This window comes from Rattus rattus, chromosome 8 (assembly GCF_011064425.1).
Source record: "Rattus rattus isolate New Zealand chromosome 8, Rrattus_CSIRO_v1, whole genome shotgun sequence".
Lineage (NCBI taxonomy): Eukaryota > Metazoa > Chordata > Mammalia > Rodentia > Muridae > Rattus > Rattus rattus.
This window is the reverse complement of record NC_046161.1, coordinates 106758459-106777967: the sequence shown is the minus strand read 5'-3', so window position 1 is coordinate 106777967 and position 19509 is coordinate 106758459. Positions and strand designations below refer to the sequence as shown.

Genomic DNA, 19509 nt, shown 5'->3' with positions numbered 1-19509 from the left:
ACATGATGTATGCATGTTGTGTGCATGTGTGTGTGCGTTTGTGTATGCGTGCATGTGTATGTGTGCATGTTGCGCGTGTATGTGTATGCATGCCTCTGGCAGCTGATCTGCCTCATCAGGACTTATCTTTTACCACAGAGGACTGGTTCTGAGTCCAAAGACAGTTTCATACATTCATTGAGGGGTGAAGGGTTCTGAACCAGATTCACCGCATGGTATAAATATGAAGGAGTCATAGAATGGTTGTAGCCGTGGGAAGCAAGTGTGACATCATTTTATTTGTTTTGCCAACAAAAAGAATAAACTGAATGGATTTAAAAAAACAAAAAACACCAGAGCGTCCATCCATCCATCCATCATTTCATCAGGGAACAGTCTTTAAAATTTATTCCTTCCTTCCTATGTGTTCATTCCACTGACCTGCCCACCCTGACATGCTAAGAAAATAAGCATCTTCCGCCACAGAGGACGCAGGTGGCTCCATCATCAGACACAGGACCCAGCATGGACACTGCTTACTGGGTGGGAAGGAGCACAGCGGGCTCTCCCCGCCATTCAGCAGGGTGTGGAGGTAGGAGCTCTCGGGGGCTCCTAGAGGCTGGCGTCACCACTCTCGAAGTGTGTGTCCCAGGCCATATCATGAGCTTTCCTTAGGAAAAAAAACCATCTTTCCTCAAATAGAAATGTCAAAGGTTAATAGCCAGAAGAACTTTATTCATTGTTTAATCTTCTGGGGGCAGGCTTTCTGAGGAGCATCTAAAATTAAAATACAATAGAAATTTGTTATAAAACTTTCCAAAACAATTTTTATAACTTCAAAATACCATCACTGAATTAGGCTTTGGTAAGGGTGTGAGTTATCATGAAACTTTTCTAATAAAATAGGAGGTGAGGTTTAAGAAACTATTACATAAGCTATATACAGGTCAAAGCGTAATTGGGAATGATTTGAATGTGAACTTTCCTCACAAGAGCGTTTTAACTCTCAGCCTTCAGATGGTAACCCTGTTTCAGGAGGCTGTGCACCATTTAGGATAGGAAGCCTCGCCGAAGGAAGTGACTTACTGGAAGCAGGATGTGAGGTGTTTTCTTTTAACAGCCTGGCCTCACTTCCTGTCCCTCCGCTGCTTCCTAATCTGCACACATTCAAGCAGCCACACACATCACGTCAGCTTCCAGCAGAAACTACGCCCGGCAGCAGGCAAACCCTGACACCCTGACACAACAATACTATTTTCTCAAACCGGGAACCAAAACAAATCGTTCTTTAGTTGCCTCTTGTCAGATGCTTGTGACCAATTTTCTAACAGAAAACTGGTGCTAGAGAGCGGGGCCCTTGTTAGGATAACCTCAGCCGTGTGGTTTGTAAGGCCTTTGGCTAAAGTCTTTGCCTGATGAATTTGGAAACGCGTGGAGCTACAGGCTAGAGAGGCTCCCCAGATTCTTGCTCACAGTGAAGAGAAAAGTGATTGCCTTCACCTTCCCAATCAGCGTCAGAGGGCGGAAAGACCCCACCAGTGACTGACCCAGACTTACCCACCACACACTGCTAAGGGCACTGTTCACACAGCTGTACATTCACTCAGCCTAACCATTGCTAAGCTCATGTTAGAGGGTCTGTTGTTTCTTTTTGAGATGCCATATTACTGTGCAGCCCTAGCTAGCCCAGCACTCACTCTGCCTGTACCTGGCTAGCCTGGTATTCACTGTGTATACCAGTCTGGTTTCAAACTGCTTGCAACCCTCCTGCCAGGGCCCATCCAGTGCTGGGATTACTCAGGAGTACTGTCGTCTCAATTCACTAGAAGTCTCTGCTATGTCGTTAGGTCTCTAAGGGGCAGTAATGTGTTTGTGACAAGCACTGCCAGGCGTTTTTACCTGGTGGCAGTCCCGCAAGTCTTTGCTGGGTCATTTCTAAAAGATGAATGTATTCTGTCAAGGACTGCTCGGGATCTTGAGAAGCAGTCGGGGATCTTTCGAGCCTTGAACTTGTTGACGAAGTTGATCTGTAAACAAAGAACCATATCAGGAAGGAAGGCAGACATTAACAGGTGATGCTGTCGTCAAGGGTGCCCAGAGGAGGAGCTGGGGTCAGTGACCAATATGAACAGGTCTCCACCAGGGCTCTTCTCTTCATGCCTGTTCTTTACCTCAAAAAAAAAGTGGTTTTTCTTAGTCTAGAATCCAGAGGCTCAGGAATGCTAGATAAGCACTGTACCAACTGAACGATATACCCCCCCCCCCAATATAGTGCACTCCATGGGTGTGGTGGCACACTCCTGGAACTTCAGGATTTGGGAGACAGAGGTAAGAATGAGATCGGACCTCTGTGAGTTCAAGGCTAGCATGGTCTACACAGCAAGTTCCAGGTCAGCTAGGGCTACATAATGAGACTGTCTCAAAACAAAATAAACGCCCCAAATCAACGTCTATACCACACTCTGCGGGCAGTCAGAGTGGCTGGCCCCAGTTGCAACAATCATGTACTGTTTCGTTCACCAACTTTTGAGGTTATACTTGTTACCCCAACTGGATGCCTCAGTACCCTTCCCCTGTGACTGAGATGGCCCGCCTATAGGCCTACGCTTCCCAGGGCAAAACCCACCCTTGTCTAATTCCCATCGTGACCACCCTTCCTGGCAGGCTCCAAGTCCCCAGGGAACACCATGTTCCTTTTTCTTTCAATGAGCTAAGCTCCCAAACCTCTTCAGGGTTTACGCCTTACTTACTGAGCCCAGGTGAGCTTGTTGGTTTTTCTCTCTGTAGCCCTGGCTATCCCAGAGCCCACTCCATAGTGCAGACTGGCCTCAAACACAGAGGCCAGTCTGAATGCTGGGCTTAAACGAATAACCACTACCACTTGGCAACACAGACGTATTAGCCCTTCCTGAACAACATCAAGATCCTAGGCTCTTGCGGTCTGTCTCTGCTGTGTCCCCTACCTCGATCTGAGTCAGTCAAAGACACAATTTTCAAACTGCATGTCTCTGGGTAGCCATACAGGCTTCTGAAGCTTGCAGTGTGATTTCTAGGTGAAATGGCTGGGGCAGCCAAACTGACCTTCCCTTGCCCAGCGAGGTGGCTGAACACTTCGGGCTGTGCCGAGAGTCCTTGGTGTGCCCTGAGGAAACGTCTCGAGTTGGCAGAGATGCTCTAGTTCCTGACGGAGAATGTTGTCTCTGGGAGGTTCGATGTCCTTCCCAAGAATGAGCAAACACCAAACCATTAGGAAAAGAAATTCACACTTTAGTAGAAGGGTCCCTTTGCAAAAATTTAAGCTTATACAAACAATTTTAAGATCCTGTAAGGTGATTTCAAAACATACCAAGTTGTGATAGTTGGAAGTTTTGATGACCTACATTCTGCTCGAATGACTCTGGCCCCGATTGCCAGCAGGACATGGGCAGCCCATGACTGGGAACCTTTAGGAGATCTTTAGGGACCAACGCCTGTTGGCCTGAACTATCAGGATGTTGGGCAGCCAGTGGTGGCTCAGTAGCCTAGGCCTTCCATGTCCTCTAAGTAGGAAGGACATTTATATCTGCCACCCCTAGACACTAGGCAAAGACCCAGCAAAGAATCATGCTTGTGTCACTGGCCCCTCTGGAGTCCCTGAAGCCACTGTTAACGCTTCACATGAAGAGGAAGAGAGCTCCAGGGACAAGGTGCCACTGAGCTAAACATGAGCATGAATGCTCACACAGGAGTGCAGCAGCATAAAGGAGAGCGCTAGTCGGCTCTGGAGAGCGACAAGGACCAGTGGTCAACACTCCAGAATCAGTGCTCAGCTCCCAGACAGGCACTGGTCCACCAGCGCTGTTCCCAATGCTATGGGGTGGCTACCGACTGAGATTCCCAGTTTCCTTTCTGTGCGTTATTACATTCCCATGCCATAGCGCTCAAGAAAATGCCGCAAGCAGCAGGAAGGACAATGACTGGAGACCTACCGTGGCGGGTGCTTCTGCCGTGGTGTATCAGCGCTCCCTTCCGATCCACTTCCTGCCATTTCTTAACCAGAAATCGTAACCTGCACAGAAAGGGGACAAAACACATTTAACCCAAAGCAAACAGGAAGGAAGGAGGCAGCAGCACTCCTGCTGTGTGTGACCAGACGCCAGAAGGTGCCCTTTGGGTCACAGCTGTGTGGGGCCACCGGCAAGCTGCCTACTAGCTATGGACATGGAGCTGGTGGTACCTTCATGCTGCCTAGGAACCTTCCGCCTTCTAAAGAAGCCCCCTTTGGCCATGCCCTTGTAAATCAGCTCGATCTGACCCTGTCCACCACGGCTCACCCACAGCCCATCACACTCCAAAATTCCAGCCTGACCGTTATCACCGGAAATTGGGAAAAACTCATCCCTTCTTTCTGGTTGCTTCTGACTAACCCAGAGAGGCCCCATCAGCAGGACTATACTAACTGTGTCGGGAAGGTGGCAGACAGGGTGACAATACACGGGTGCTTGACACTCCTTTTAGCATGGTTTCCTGACAAGTGGCATGACTCTTTGTGATGTGACCAACCAAAGATTATTCCAAAAAGGACTACCAGGCTCTGGAGACTTTTCAGGCATTCTGGTACTGGGTCCCCTGTATAATATAGTTCAGGCTACCCTACAACTTTTGACCCTCCCGTCTCAGCCTCCTGAGTGCTGGATCACGAGGCTGTGCCACCATACCAGGCACATGAATCTGTTTGTTTATTTGTATGCATATTTTGCCTGCACATATGTATGCACAGCACATGAATGCCTGACACCAGGAAGGTCAGAATGAGTGACATGCCCAGGAACTAGTGATGAATGGCTGTGAATGACCATGTGGGTTTGGTAGCCATCCCTCCAGCCACTGATACCGAAGGACAAAGCCCTGTAGTTTTAAGGACTAAAGCCACCACTGACGTAAGCATATGCTGTCCACTGCCAACTGGCTTGGGGCGGGACATTTACCTCAGAACTGCGATGACCACCCGAACAGCGGTGCGGAACCTGGTGAAGGGGCGTGATGCGGTGACTTTCTTATCGGCTTTGGAAGGGAAGACCCCCAAATGGGCGATCATGGAGAGGGTCTCCTGCTCAGAGTCCTGGAATCCACCAATCAGCAGCAAGAGGTACTTCTTCTGATAGATCAGAGCTTTCCTAAAGCTCTCTGCCCTCAGATAGTGCAGGTACAGCTTCTCCATCTAAGAGGAAGACAGAGAGAATCGGAGGAAGCACATATAATCCTGTTCAACGTCATTCATTACAAAATAAGGAAATTGAACTGGGTTGCTCCTCACAAATTATCAGTCATCCGTGCACACTGACGCACCACAGTGGCACATGACAGAAAAAGCTCTCCACAGCACTCGCAAGCGAGCCCACGAAGACTCTGAGGGGCTCTGAGGGGATATCCTCACAGGTTCCACAGACTGATATGGGTGAAGGGAAAAACTGAAACCACGGAGCCTGGGTCCGAACCCTGAGAAGCACTTTTCCCTCAGACGCAAGGGTAAGAAAGACTGTCTTCGCCTATAGAAACGGCCTCCTGATGATTTGTCCACTACCAGAGCAAACACGGCAACTGCACACAACCAAACCAAGTCTTGAGCCAGTTTATGCCGGCTTCCTTTCTCATTCACAGTGATAGGACCACTGGGGCAGTGGGTCAACTGTAAAGAAGGGTGTCTGAACTACGTGTCGACAGACACACCAAGCAAACAAGAACCTTGTGGTAGTTGAGGAGGCCTTGCTCCTGCAGTGAACTAGCCCTGGCCTGGGACGTGGCTGGCACTCTGGCGCCCTTCCTGCAAGTCTTACTTTGATATTGCAGGTATTTGTGTCCCCGCCTGTAGTCTGCGGGTGCCACTCTGGGTCTGAGTGCGGTAGGGAGCTCTGCAGGTCCGTCCCATCTTGCTTCAATGAAGTCTTGCTTTGCCTCTGTTAGAAATAAAAACACAGCGGCGACTCGATGGAGCCTTTGCTCTTCCACGGGGGAGGGTTACAGGTGTATATACCTGCAGGTGCAGGTCGGAGGGAAGCCTGAGGCCAGGTGTGCTATTCCTCCGGATTGGGGCTCTAACGGGGGCCTTGGATTTACCATTAGGCTAGGCTAGTTGGCTAGTTAGCCCCAGAGGTCCACTAGTCTCCAGCACAGAGATTATAGGTACATGTGCCACTACAGTTTGACTGTCCTCGTCTGTTGGATGATTCCGAGACCACCAAACTCAACAGGTTAAGGTTCTGGGGAAGTGATGCAGGTCAGGGCTCTCCACGAAACTCCCTTGTCTGGGGAACCTAATACACAATAGTCTAACTTCTTTTTTTTTTTTTTTTTTTTTGGTTCTTTTTTTCCGGAGCTGGGGGACCGAACCCAGGGCCTTTGCGCTTCCCCTAGGTAAGCGCTCTACCACTGAGCTAAATCCCCGGCCCCAATAGTCTAACTTCTAATGTAGAAAACAGTAACGGATTAAACTGTGAGGGGAGCTGAGCGATGGCTTGGCAGTAAAGAACACTGCTAGGCTGCTTCCCCGAAGGATGTCCAGCGTCCATTTGGTAGCTCACACCCGTCCATAACTCCAGTTGCAGGAGATCTAGTCACCTCTAGGCCTCCAAGGTCACCAAGCACACATGTGGTTCGCAGACGTATATGCAGGCAAAACACCCAAACACATCAACATAATAAATACACCATAAATAAACGTGGTGTCTGCTTCTATCTACTTCAAGAAAGAGATGCTGGACCATCCCCATAGATAGTTAACTGCAAACAATTACACCTACTTCTTAGTAACCCTGACAATGAAGAGTGTGGTTTAATTAGCAGCCCTTGAGACATCCCCAGGGCCAGAGGAAGGAACGCTTAGTGACAAACAGCTAGCAGAGAGCCAAGGTCAACCATAACCAAGAGCTAGAGATGGCCAAGGGGAGAGGGCACAGTGTCTAACTGCCTCTCACTGGCTTGGTCCATGGCAGTCCAGATTCTCCAGTTTCAGCTGTCGCTCGGTATAAGACTTTTCTAGACTAAAAGTTGAAAGGCCTTGTCCACTCTAGGGAAGCCCTCCCACTCTCAGGAGTTCCTTTCAGTTTCCTGTTTCAGCTTGCTGTCACTGGGTACATGACTCGGCTGCTAACGGGCCTGCCATACGAACACGAGGACCCGAGTTTGGATTCTCGGCAGCGAGTGGGGATCTGTAATTTCCACTGAGGAGGTGGAGACAGGAGAGTTTCTGGGGCCTGTGGGCTTTCAAAAGATAAGGTGGAGAACAAGTGAGGAAGACACCCAACGTGGACTTCCGCCATGGACCTGAACTTGGCACGCAGGCACACAGACTGAACACTGGGCATGATGGCACACGGCTGTACTGCCAGCATTTGGAATGTGGAGATAGAAGCATCAGAAGTTCGAGGCCAGCTATAGCTATATGGGGATTGGAAGCCTGAACTACCTAGGATTCCTCCTCAGCCCCCAATTCCCCGCAAAATACAAGCAAACCAAACAAAACGAAGCTGGGTGACTGAGTTGGGAGGAGCAACTAGCTAGGAGCTTGAGACCAGCCTGGGCAGCATAGCAAGACCCCGGAACTACTAGTCAGGCGATACACAAGCAGGGATGGAGCCCCAGGACCGACCAGGAGAAGTGGTGTCCAGGCCCAGATCTAGGAAGAAGCCCGGTTGTTCCCTGACCAGCAGAATGGACAGATCTGACAGACCCTACGGTAAAGAGAAAGCGGGCAGGCGCTATGCCAGGAAGAGGCAGAGATGCGTACATTAAGAATGCAGCCCTTCTGCGTGTGATGCTTCAGGGTCTTCTCGAGCCGGGAGATGGTCTTGCACAGCTCAGCTTTCTCTCGGGTGGCCATGCCCACGGCTTTTGTGAGGGCATCGTTGTCGCTCAGCAGTTCATTCATGAGCTGGACTTGTAGTTCTGCAGCCATTTTTTTCTTGAAGAGGAGTAAACAGAGTCAGAAGAATTATTATTACTGATTGCTTCGGGGACTAAGTTTCAGAAGTTTTGGTGTCTCATACCAGGCTTGTGGGGCTGGGCAAAACAAATGCGACTGGAAACAATAGGCCAGCAAATCACCGTTTTCCCCATCTTTTATAAAATAGCCCACACAAAGCTGGACTATTCCGGCACACAGAGTGGTGCAGGTCTGTTGCAAGTGTAATCCTGATTTGAGTGTTTCAAGAGTCCCGTAATGAGGTGGTGAATTGAACAGGGAAGGCTGCTGTTCATCCTACGTGCACCCATGTAATGGACCTGTCTGTGCACTTACAATTGGAACCTCTGTGGAGGAATTTTAGAACTTGGACACAGAGGAGTGGGGTGGGACACCCCACATCTCCCTGTGGCACTCGCTGAAGAGGATCACAGTGGGTGGCACGGCTTCTCTATTATCTGACAGCATGCTACAATCGGATCTACCACAGGACATTGGTGACATGTGGTGACAGCAACAATGTCGGTATCTAGGACATATAGGACCTGTGAGCAACCTCAAAGGCTGCTACCTGCAGGGAGCCTAGAGCTGCGACTTCATTCCGCAGAAGCAGACCAGAAGCAGGCTGCTGTGGGCAGGTGCCCCACCCCGCAGAACCCACTGCCCTCTGCTCAGTCTCTAGCTCTCGGGATGAGCCCGGGCCAGGAGCAGCGAGCATCGCGTGTAAATGGCTACACAGTCTGTGCAGTGGTGCAGCCGAGACTCCAAGGTTTCAGAATCAGATGCTCAGTTGTAGAGAAGAGTAGGCAGTGTAGGCACCAGGACACCCCAACGGAAGAAGGAAGAGAGAGCGTGCTGCCGCACGGGGAAGCCCGGCTGTACCTGGAAGGAGGTGGGCATGCTCAGTTCGGACTTCAGCTCCTCCAGCGTGCGCATTAAGGATGACACCGCCTTCTCATTTGATGATGTCCAATCTTTAATTGTCCTAGGAAAACAAGCAGGTGTTTAAAAGGCTCATGTAGACCCCAATGATCACAATCCTCAACTATTCAAGAACCCTCTGTTAGTGGCACAAAGGAAGTACATTTACGCAGCATTTTCCCTGAGAAACCAGGGGTCCAGCTCTGCACGTCTGCACGGGTGACTTGCCAGGCTGGTGCATCACTTCAGAGTCTGCCTGTGACAGGGGCCTAGGCAGCGCTTCGGCCCAGGATGCTATGGTGGAAGGCTGACTGCATCAGCAGACAGACACAGATGAGAGTCAGAAACCTCCAAACCTGGGCTAGCGGCGGTGCCAGCATCCCCCTGATCCCCACATCCCCACCACCCCAGCATCCCAGCATCCCACCACCCCAGCATCCCACCACCCCAGCATCCCCATCCCATCCCCACCACCCCAGCATCCCCCATCCCGCATCCCCACATCCCCACCACCCCGCATCCCCACCCCCCAGCATCCCAGCATCCCACCACCCCAACATCCCGCATCCCGCATCCCACATCCCCACCCCCCCAGCATCCCGCATCCCCAGCATCCCGCATCCCCAGCATCCCCTGCATCCCCACCACCCCAACATCCCCGCATCCCCGCATCCCACCGCTTCCTGTCGTACTGATAACTAAAGCGTTTTCCTGGGTACCAGGATGTCGTCGCTTGCTGCCAAGCCTGACTGCCTGTGTTTGACCTTCCACTTGGTGGAAAGAGACAGCAGTGACCTCTATGCATTCACCCACAGAGATACAAATGTGCGAAATAAATAAATATGACAATCAAAGATGTCTAAGCGCTGTCCTAAATGAAACCGTGCTGTTCAGCAGATCAAATCTGGGTATGAACAAGGAGCTATCCTAGCTGGTAACAGCACCCCCTACCACACCACCCCCAGTGGGCATGGAGGACGTCGGAGGACAAGTTGAGGAAGCATCCGGGCCGGATGCTACACAGCTAGGTGCATGTAAAAAAAGAAAAGAAAAGAAAAGAAAAGAAAAAACAATCTCAGCACAGAAACTATGAATAACAAGATTTTTGTAACATTAGAATGTAAAAATATGGTTTTATCGAATCCTTCAGAACACCTTGCCCATTGGTTCAACTAAACTCATGGAGTGAGAAAATTGTAGGACACCTGTAAGACATGGTCCTGAGATCAAAGGTGGCCAACATTTCAGTTTTTTTATCCCCCTTAACTAGACTTGCTATATAGACCTTGTTGGCTTGGAATTCACTGTGCAGACTAAGCCAGTCTTGAACTTGCGGTGATGTCCCTGCCTACCTGGTGTGGGAACTACAGGTGCGTGAGTTGGATGGGTGGGGGCGGGGTAGCGGTGGCCGCTGGCTGTCCCGCTACCCTGAGTTCGTGCGAGCATACCTGTCTACTGTGTGGTTAGTAAAGCTTGTAAGGAACCCGGCTGCACACAGTAGCTGTTGCCGTATCTTCTCCAGTTCCTGTTGCTGCTCCTGGAACTGGTCTCTCTCCAGAGAACCGAGGCAGGGGGAGCCCCGGCAAGGGCCGTTTCCTCCAGGCGCCTCCTCTTTCCACCTCAGCTCTCTCACTAACCGCTGAAGCTGCTCAATCTTGTGTTCATCACGTTGGCGCTGCAACTCCAGTTCTCGCTGTCACAACGGCAAGAGCAACAGAAGAGACCATTACAGCTTTAAAAAAGAATTCTTTTTTCCCTGTTTGACGCTAGGCATAGTGGGGCCTGCCCACAACCAGCACTTGGAGGGGGAAGCAGGGGATCGTGAGTTGATGGGCAGCCTGGATGTACACAGTAAGTCTCACTAAGGCCAAGATCTCACCTCAAAACAAGTCCTAAACAATTACAGTGCCAAAGACCAAAAGACCAGCCCCACACAGGGGAACGAACACACACACACACACACACACACACACACACACACACACGCACACACGCACACACGCACACACACACGCGCGCACACACATGCACCCCGGCTTCCAAAACCAACCCCAGCATCTGGGAAGAAGGGGTTTAGCACCGTCAACACAGTCAGGCAAACCCCCCACAGCAGAGTCCACACTGGAGTCTCATCTTAGGTTTCAACCAAGCCCAAGTCGAGCCCATGGAGTAAGCAGTAGCGAAGCCTGTGAGGCTGACAGGGGCTGAACCTCATTTATACACACATCCCAAGCGCAGGATGACCAGAGGCAAACGACAAATGCCACTGGTAGTCCGGTGGCCTAACTGATCAGCAGCCTAGCCCTACAGACAGAAGTGAGCTCACCTGTGAGTGCCAAGGCGCTGAAGAGCTGCTAGCCCAGGACTAGGTACAGGGCAAAAGCAACCAACAGGCCTGGACCCTCCCCTGACATGGAGGTGGAGTCACCTCACCAGGTCACGTGAGAGGGAACAGAGGGGAGGCCAAGAAGGCTTAGAGGGTTAAGGTAGACTGAGAGAACTGAAGCCACAAGTTTATCCTTTGACCTCCATGTGACCACGGCGGCATGGATGTGCATGAAGGAGACAGAATGGTCCTTTCTTCAGGCTAAGCTGGTGTGCCAAAACAATCAAAACCAAAAGGGCCTTGCTAGGATCTCTGTGAGTTCAGTGCCAGCCTAGTCTACCCAGCAGGTTCCAGACCAGCAAAGGCTACCTAGTGAGGCCCTGTGTCAAAAAGACCCCAACAAGCAAACAAACAAAAACCCAAAGGACCTTGCTGTTATCACCTAGGCTGGTTTTGAACTTGTGATCTACTAACAGCCTCCTGAGTGCTGGGATTACAGGCATTTGGGAGGCAGAGACAGGCAGGTCTCTGAGTTTGAGGCCAGCCTGGTCTAAAGCATAAGTTCCAGGACAGCCAGGGTTTATACTGAGAGACCCTATTTCAGGAAAAATAAAATGAAAGGAAGAACACTTCTCAGCCCAGCCTGACCCATACGGGCATTACCACGCTGACCTAAAACTGGAGCTATAAGAGAGCTTCAGGCTAATACCCCTTCTGAACACAGAGACAAAGACGCTCAACCACATAATCACAAACTGAGCGCAGCAGTTAAACAGAAGTGTTCACCATGGCCGGAATCAAAGGCTGGCTCTGTCGCAAACCCGTTGCTGAAATTTTCTATTACAAAACCTGCAGACATGAATAATGAAAAAGCACCTAACAAAAGCCTTAATGCCTTTTTGTAGGGGAGGGAGCAGCGCTAGAAATATTTACAAGGCAAAACACTCCCTGCCCAGCTATGTTCTAGCCCACTCCCTAAGTCTAATCTTCTTTTGCAATTTAAAACAGATTTTAAAAGACTAAATAGCCAGAGATTAAAGAGAATTGCCTCTCACCAAGTGCGCGTGCACGCGCGCACGCACGCACACGCACACACACAAAGTAGGTTCCACAGGAGTGATCCAAGCTTCCTGAACCTATCACAACCAACAGCGGAAGGCTGGATCTTCCCCACACAGGAGGGGAGACAGATGCTCCCACTCTGCCCACTCTGGGCTGCCAAGTGTCCGCCAGGACAAGCAGCAAGATGAGGAGTGAAAGACCGGGGCTGGTCAAACGCCTCGGCGGGCAAAGCACCTGCCACGCCAGTCTGATGACCTGGATCTGGGTGTTAGAAGCCTTGCTGAGGGAGGACGACCGACTCCCAACGCTCTCGCCTCCACACCCAAGCCACACAATACAGCAGAAAGACTTGAGGACTGCAGAGAGGGCTCAGGGGTCAAGAGCACCGGCAGATCCTCTAGAGGACCCAGGTTATAGGACCAGCGTCTTCACAATGGCTTAAGACCCGCTGTAACTCCAGTTCCAGGATGGCCTCTTCTACCTCCACAGGCACTGCACGCGCATGCGCACAGACACAAATAAAAGCAAAACAACCATACGTAGAACACTGGACATGTGTTCAGGAGAGGACCTGTTGAGACACCAAGCTATGCAACGCAGCCTCCACAGTTCAATGCAGTTCCTGTCATGTCTCACTCAGTGGCCAATCTTTAACACAGAAATGGCTATATATGACAGATCCATACAGAGTCAGCACTGTACTGAATAGGAACATCAGAGTGTTTCTTCTACAAGCTAGAGCGAGGTAAGAGTGCCCACTCTCTCTCCTCATCCAATAGGTGCCTCAGTCTCAGCTACAAGACAAAGGAAATGGCGTCCGTTTCGTCCAAAAATGAAACCATGGCATCTGAAGGAAACGGTCGAAACTGGAGGTCATCATAGTAGGTCATCATATTAGAAGTAAGACACAGTGGAAAATTAAATTTACAGATATGGCTGTCTGCATGTGTACATATAAACATATGTATTTATATGTACGCGTGTAGTCTAAGGAACTGAAGGTGTAAGGGGATCCGTGTGACACCAAAGTTGACTGTGTGGGGGAGGCGGGGGTCCTGGGGAGGAAAGGCCCTGAGCAAAGAGAGACAGAGGGAGAATGAGTGGGTGCAAAATAAAACGCACACTGTGTGAAAATGCCAGAATGACACCACGTAGTCCGTTAACTTGAAAATTTGGTGAAAATTAAAAAAACAAAGTAAATGTTTCAAATTCACAAAGACTTCCCGGGAGCCCGCAGAGCCGAGCACAGGCCACTCGAGCCTTTACCTCGAAGCCTGTTACAGAGCTAGGGTGAGTGAGACACAGTGTGGTGTCACCACAAAGAACAGAACAGAGGCCAGGACAAGTCCCTGAGAACTGTCACCACCTCCAGTCATTCGGGGCGGTAAACGCGGAGGCTCGGCTGCTGGAGATTGCTCTCACCAGCTTCTCCTTGACTCTCTGCCACTTCCTCTTGTCCAGGTCTTCGCGGCTCGACCTCCTGTCCATCCTCTTCTCGTCCTGGCGTGCCTCTTGCTGTTTCACTCTGGCGGACAACTGTTCTAACTCTGCCTGTAACCACGCTGCCTTCTCCCTCTCTCTCTCCAGACAGCATCCCAGCTCCTGTTTGTGGGTCTGCAAGGCGTCCACGGCTGACCTCAGGTTGCCACTTACCTCCTTCTCTCTCCGGAGCTCCAGGCAGCGCTCCTGAGCCTGAGCCTCCAGCTGCTGCTGTGTGTGGGCGGCCTGCTTCTGCACCTTCTCAAGCATGGCCTCCAGCTCTAACGCGCGGGCCTTCTCTGCCTTCAGCTTGCGCAGTAAAGCGTGCTGCGCTTGGGTATCTTGGCGGGCGCAGGCCTCCTGCGCGTTGCGGCTCAGCTGCTCCGTCAAGAGCCGCTCGTGCTGTAAGGCCTCAGAGAGCTCCAGCGAGCGGTTCCGCTCGGCCTCTAGGCTCTTCTGCAGCTCGGAGAGTTGGCCCTTCTCCTGGGCCAGCAAGGCTTCGCAGCGCGAGGCCTCGATCTGCAGCTCCTTCTGCAGGTTGTCCTTGGCCACCCGCTCGTGTTTTAAGGCCACGCACAGTTGATTGTTTTGAGCCAGCTGCTTCTCCAAGGTTATTTTCAACTCCTGCATGGGTGGAATAAACAAGATAATAATAATTAATACCAAATGGGCAAGGATCTAGATGGTTTTCTTATTTACACTTTTAATTCAGAAATCACAACCTTTGAAAACTGTCCTATAGGTAACACTATTCTCAGGACTGCATAGATGAAATACTGTGTAGAATTAGTATTCCATGCACACATCTTTCTCCCTTTCTTAGAAGTACCAGGATGCTCAAAGATGTGGTGTCTAAAGTCATGCACTGAAGACCATGAGCTAAAGGACACTGCTGAAGATGAGGCACGCAGATGCCATGTGTTTACCACATCTGCATTATGAAGCCCTTACATGCTAAGCATCATCCAGATAGCTACAAGGAGGTTGTGTGACACTGGGTATAACAACCGCACTTGTAGAGAGAACCTCTAAGTATCATCTGTCAATAAAAAAGCCTATGGCCAATGAGCTGAGGCAGGAAATAGGGGGTGGGACATCCTGGAATGAGAAAGGATTCTGGGAAAGGGTCAGGAAAGCAGGAGATTCGCCCGAGAATGCTGAAGAGACACATGTCAGAAGACAAGGCAAGGAAAGCAGTCATGTTGCTGATCTCAGAGGAGAATAAAAGAGGTAATAAGTTACAGCTACTTGGCGAACACAGGAAAAATTACAGCCTAAGAATGTATTAATAAATAATTAGCCTCAGAGTTGTTATTAAGTGACCAGGAGGAAAAGCTTCAATGAATACTGGCACTCCAAGGCAGATCTCATGCACAGGAGTAGTTGACCAAAACAAATCAGACTCCATGTTTTATTGTGCTTTTTATTTCTTCTTTAGAGAAAGAATATGAGGTTGGATCAGTGGGAAAATCTAAGCAAACATTGTATCAAGTTCTCAAAAGTTAAATAAAAACACTTTAGAAAGTAAAAACAACAAAACAAACAAACAAAACAACAACAAAACAAGCAACAGAAATGGCCAAGAACAATGCTGGGAACAACCAACAGGGCTGGCATAAGTCACAGACGCCAGGTACTGTTTTTCTCAAATATTGCCTTGGTCCTACTTACAGTGTCCTGGCCTTGTCTGCCCACCCCTGCCCCTGTTGCAAGCTATCTATAGGTTCTTCAAGGAGCTACCTTACCTGCCAGCACCCACATCCTCTCCACTCAGGCGGGTCTCACACATCTCTAGGGCTGAACCCATGAGTCTCTCTCAGCATCGCCAAGCACAACTCCTCTCCAGACTCCCAGGTATAGCCCATGTCCTACATCCAGTGTCCTTTTCCTCCTGCCTGAGCTATAACCCAGATCTAGGATTCCATCAGGACCCCTCCTCCCTGCCACCACGCAGCTCCCTTCTGCACTGAATTCCAATGGTCCACTCACAGCCTTCACCAAGGCCTAGATCCATGAGTCTCCCTAGCCCTCCCCATTCATCCGCTCTAGCCAACCTGCAAGATTATGCCCAGGTCCCACACTGATTGTCCTGAACCAGGCTGAGCGGCCTGCACAGCCACCAATCTCTATGTTTCTCTAGTCCCAAACCCACAGGTCCCCCCCACACCACTTCCAACTTTTTGCACCAGCCAGAGATGTACCCCACAGTGCAGAATTAGACCCAGGGGCACAACTGTCCAGCAACCCATCCCCTGTGCCCATCTGACTTCACAGCACCCCAGCCATTTCCAACCTCTAGGCCCAACCTGCCTGTGCACCTTGTCCTCTACCTGCTTTATCCGTGTCAGACTAGGCTAAGAAAACGAGACAGGTCTGGTCTCGTCACAGGACTAACGACAGTGGAAAAGGTCAAGCCAGTGTCTTCTCTCCAAATTCTATTAGTCGCAGACATGTTTGCCAATGAGAATTACCAGAGGAAGCACAGAACATGCTTTCAAAGACAATCATTAACTTCATCTGAGACGCCAAAGAGTTGGAAGACACAACTCAATGAAATGAAGGAGAAAGAACTTGAGGAGAGGAAATGCTGAGTGACACCCAGGAAGACATGTCCGTTGGCTGCTGGAAATGACAGTGCAAGCCCGGAACAGAATCCACAAGGGAGACAGAAACACCACAGAGGACGCAAACCGAAATAGAGATGGAACTGAAACCCAATGCCTCAGCCTGGAAACTGGTCCAGCCACTACGGATATCAGCGTAGGAAAGTCTAGAAAGGCTAACAGTAAACTGGCCATGGGACCCAGTCGTGCCACTCCCAGGCCCAGGCCCCAGGCCCCAGCGCCCTACTCCACAGACTCGTGTTCAGCCACGCCCACTGCTGCTCCATTCAGAACAGAAACCACCTCTGTGTCCTTCAACCGACTAACGGAGAATGAAATGTGGAGTGTACACACCATGGAATAAAATATCGTGAGCACTGCAGGGATGCATGGACCCAGAGGAGGTGACACACATCAAGGGCTTTTCTGGTTATTGTTTTTCAAGATAGTTTCTCCTTATGTAGCCTGGCTGACCTGGAACTCAGAGATCCCCCTGCCTCCACCTCCCAACTGCTGGGATTAAAGGTGTGCACCACCACCACTGTGCAGGGAGGGGCTATAATTAGGGGAGGGGAAGGGAGAAAAATATAGAAGGAAGGAAAATAACAGTAAGGATGTCTGGAAAAGTCACAAAGAGTCAAGCTATTAACTACCTAGCTAGAGAAAAACACTCTAATACATGTAAGTCTGTATATAAGCACACAGACCCATACAGCCTACATGAAATGTTCTCATTTGGTTGCCAACACTCCCTCCAATAGCCAAAGACTACCTCACAGCAACCCCAAACCCAGGTAGGAAAAGCCCTCTTCTGAGTTGCTGGTAAATGTGCTAGCTAGTTTTATGTCAACTTGACACGAGATAAGTCATCTGAGAGAGGAGGAAACTTGAGTTAATGCCTCCTTCAGATGAGGGTTCTAAGTCAGGTGTAGTTGTGCACACCATTAATCCCAGACTCTGGGGGGCAGAGGCAGGTAGATCTCTGAGTTCAAGGCCAGCCTGGTCCACAGAGTGAATTCCAGGACAGCCAAGGCTATTCAGAGAAACTGTCTCAAACAAAACAAACAAAACAAAACAAAACAAAACAAAAAACCAAAAAAACAGGGCTGTAGAGAAGCCAGTGGGGAATTTTCTTAATTAGTAATTGGTATGGAAGTCCCCAGATCATTATGGTCGGTCAGTGCCACCCCTTTACTAGCGGCCCTAGGTGGGACAAGAAAGGAGGCTGAACAAGGCATGAGGAACAAGCTAGCAGCAGCACCCTCCATGGCCTCTCACATCAGCTCCTGCCTCCGGGTTCCTGCGGGTTTGAGTTCCTGCCCTGACTTCCTTCAGTGATGAACAGTGATGTTAGAAGCGAAATAAACCCTCTCCTCCCCAAGTTGCTTAAGTCTTGGTGTTTATCACAGCAACAGTGACCCTAAGACACTCAGGGTTGTCCAAGCGACCCCAAAACACTACCGGCTACTGCCAATGCCCTTGGCTGTTCCTCAAAGGGACCAAGCTAAGTCCTATGGCTAAAACACTGCATGCTTCACATACGTGGCCTCAGTGGCCACTGAGCTGGAACTGACCTGAATGTCTCCTCCTTGAGAACTAGCTTTAATCCTAGCAGAGGCATTATGCAGGTTCCCAATGACAGGAGCACTGAGAGTCCTGGCCAACTACGATGACTGTGAACTACGGTGACAACCATGTTGGTTGGCACAAGTGCTAGAAGGGTGCAGTAGTGACATATACCTCATGGCATCCAAGAGCTTCCCTCTCACTGGTCTTAAGGTCCATGCGGGAAGAGGGATATCTCGCCTGGTACTGGAACCCTAACCAATTTCCCGGGGCAGTGAGGTTGTGGATCTTCAAGGAGACAGAACCAGCACGGTCCCCTCTGCTCTACGCTATCGGGAGCATCTCTGGCACCATGCTCTAAATATACGTCCTTAAACCCACAGGTGAGCGTGCAGCCTCCCGACCTCAAGGAAACCACTATTTGTAACACATGGAGAAAAGCCATCCACGTGAGGGCAATGGAACCCGGTCCCAATGGGTCCATTCTTAAAACTACTCCCCCACCCAAGGCTCAGAAAACGTTGGGTGAGAGGGCGCACAAAGACTGTCTGAGCCAGAGATCAGAGTTTCCTGTGAGACTGTGTCTCGGAGCGACCTTGGAAGCTACACCTATAAAGCCTTACCAACATGGCCGCCTAAACATGAGCTGAGGAAGGACAACAGCAGTCATGGCAAGGTGGATAGGGATAGACCATGAGGTAGATAGGGATAGACCATGAGGTGGATAGGGATAGACCATGAGGTGGATAGGGATAGACCATGAGATGGATAGGGATAGACCATGAGATGGATAGGGATAGACCATGAGATGGATAGGGATAGACCATGAGGTAGATAGGGATAGACCATGAGATGGATAGGGATAGACCATGAGATGGATAGGGATAGACCATGAGATGGATAGGGATAGACCATGAGATGGATAGGGATAGACCATGAGATGGATAGGGATAGACCATGAGGTGGATAGGGATAGACCATGAGATGGATAGGGATAGACCATGAGATGGATAGGGATAGACCATGAGATGGATAGGGATAGACCATGAGATGGATAGGGATAGACCATGAGATGGATAGGGATAGACCATGAGGTGGATAGGGATAGACCATGAGGTGGACAAGGATAGACCATGAGGCCTTGACCTTACACAAAGAGCACTACCAAATGGTCAGCCATTCAATATACATTCAATATATAATAATATACATTCAAGTAACACCTTACAGATCAAGCAGGTTGAATTCAGGCCACAGATTTAAAAGAGAGCAAGCATATCCAGATACACAGAAAGCTTTCAAGGGAAGGGGAGGGGTAAATGATGTAATGATTTTATAAAGTCAAAAACAAAATAAATGATTACACAGCCTTATTTTATCTTAAAGTCCTTTCGACTGGGCTGCCCACCATTCAGAGGAACAAGAAAAGCAGTCACCTCCAGGGCCCTTGAGCTCTGGCCCTCCCTCTGCATGTGCCGCAGCTGCTGCTCCTCCTGCTGGGCCTGGAGGACCTGCCCCTTTCCACGCTCACACTCCAGCTCTTCCAGGACGACCTTCAGCTCGTTCTCCTTCCCGTCTAGCACGGCTCTGGGAGGGAGACACAAGGGGTGGCAATGAGCCCTGTGTAAAGGGGA

At 50.1% G+C, this 19509-nt stretch overlaps 1 protein-coding gene across 1 annotated transcript in view; it reads right to left on the bottom strand.

Moving 5' to 3' along the window:
* Positions 1 to 255: 255 nt before the first annotated feature.
* Positions 256 to 19509, bottom strand: part of Pcnt (pericentrin) — an 84353-nt gene continuing 65099 nt past the window's right edge. The window contains exons 30-40 of the mRNA XM_032911050.1: positions 19312 to 19462; positions 13881 to 14330; positions 10288 to 10532; positions 8801 to 8903; positions 7745 to 7918; positions 5796 to 5915; positions 4947 to 5179; positions 3948 to 4027; positions 3061 to 3196; positions 1879 to 2006; positions 256 to 756 (exon numbers count right to left, since the gene is read on the bottom strand). Coding sequence (XP_032766941.1) covers positions 716 to 756; positions 1879 to 2006; positions 3061 to 3196; positions 3948 to 4027; positions 4947 to 5179; positions 5796 to 5915; positions 7745 to 7918; positions 8801 to 8903; positions 10288 to 10532; positions 13881 to 14330; positions 19312 to 19462 — 1861 coding nt within the window. The 3' untranslated portion in view covers positions 256 to 715. The remainder of the gene's footprint in view (positions 757 to 1878; positions 2007 to 3060; positions 3197 to 3947; positions 4028 to 4946; positions 5180 to 5795; positions 5916 to 7744; positions 7919 to 8800; positions 8904 to 10287; positions 10533 to 13880; positions 14331 to 19311; positions 19463 to 19509) is intronic.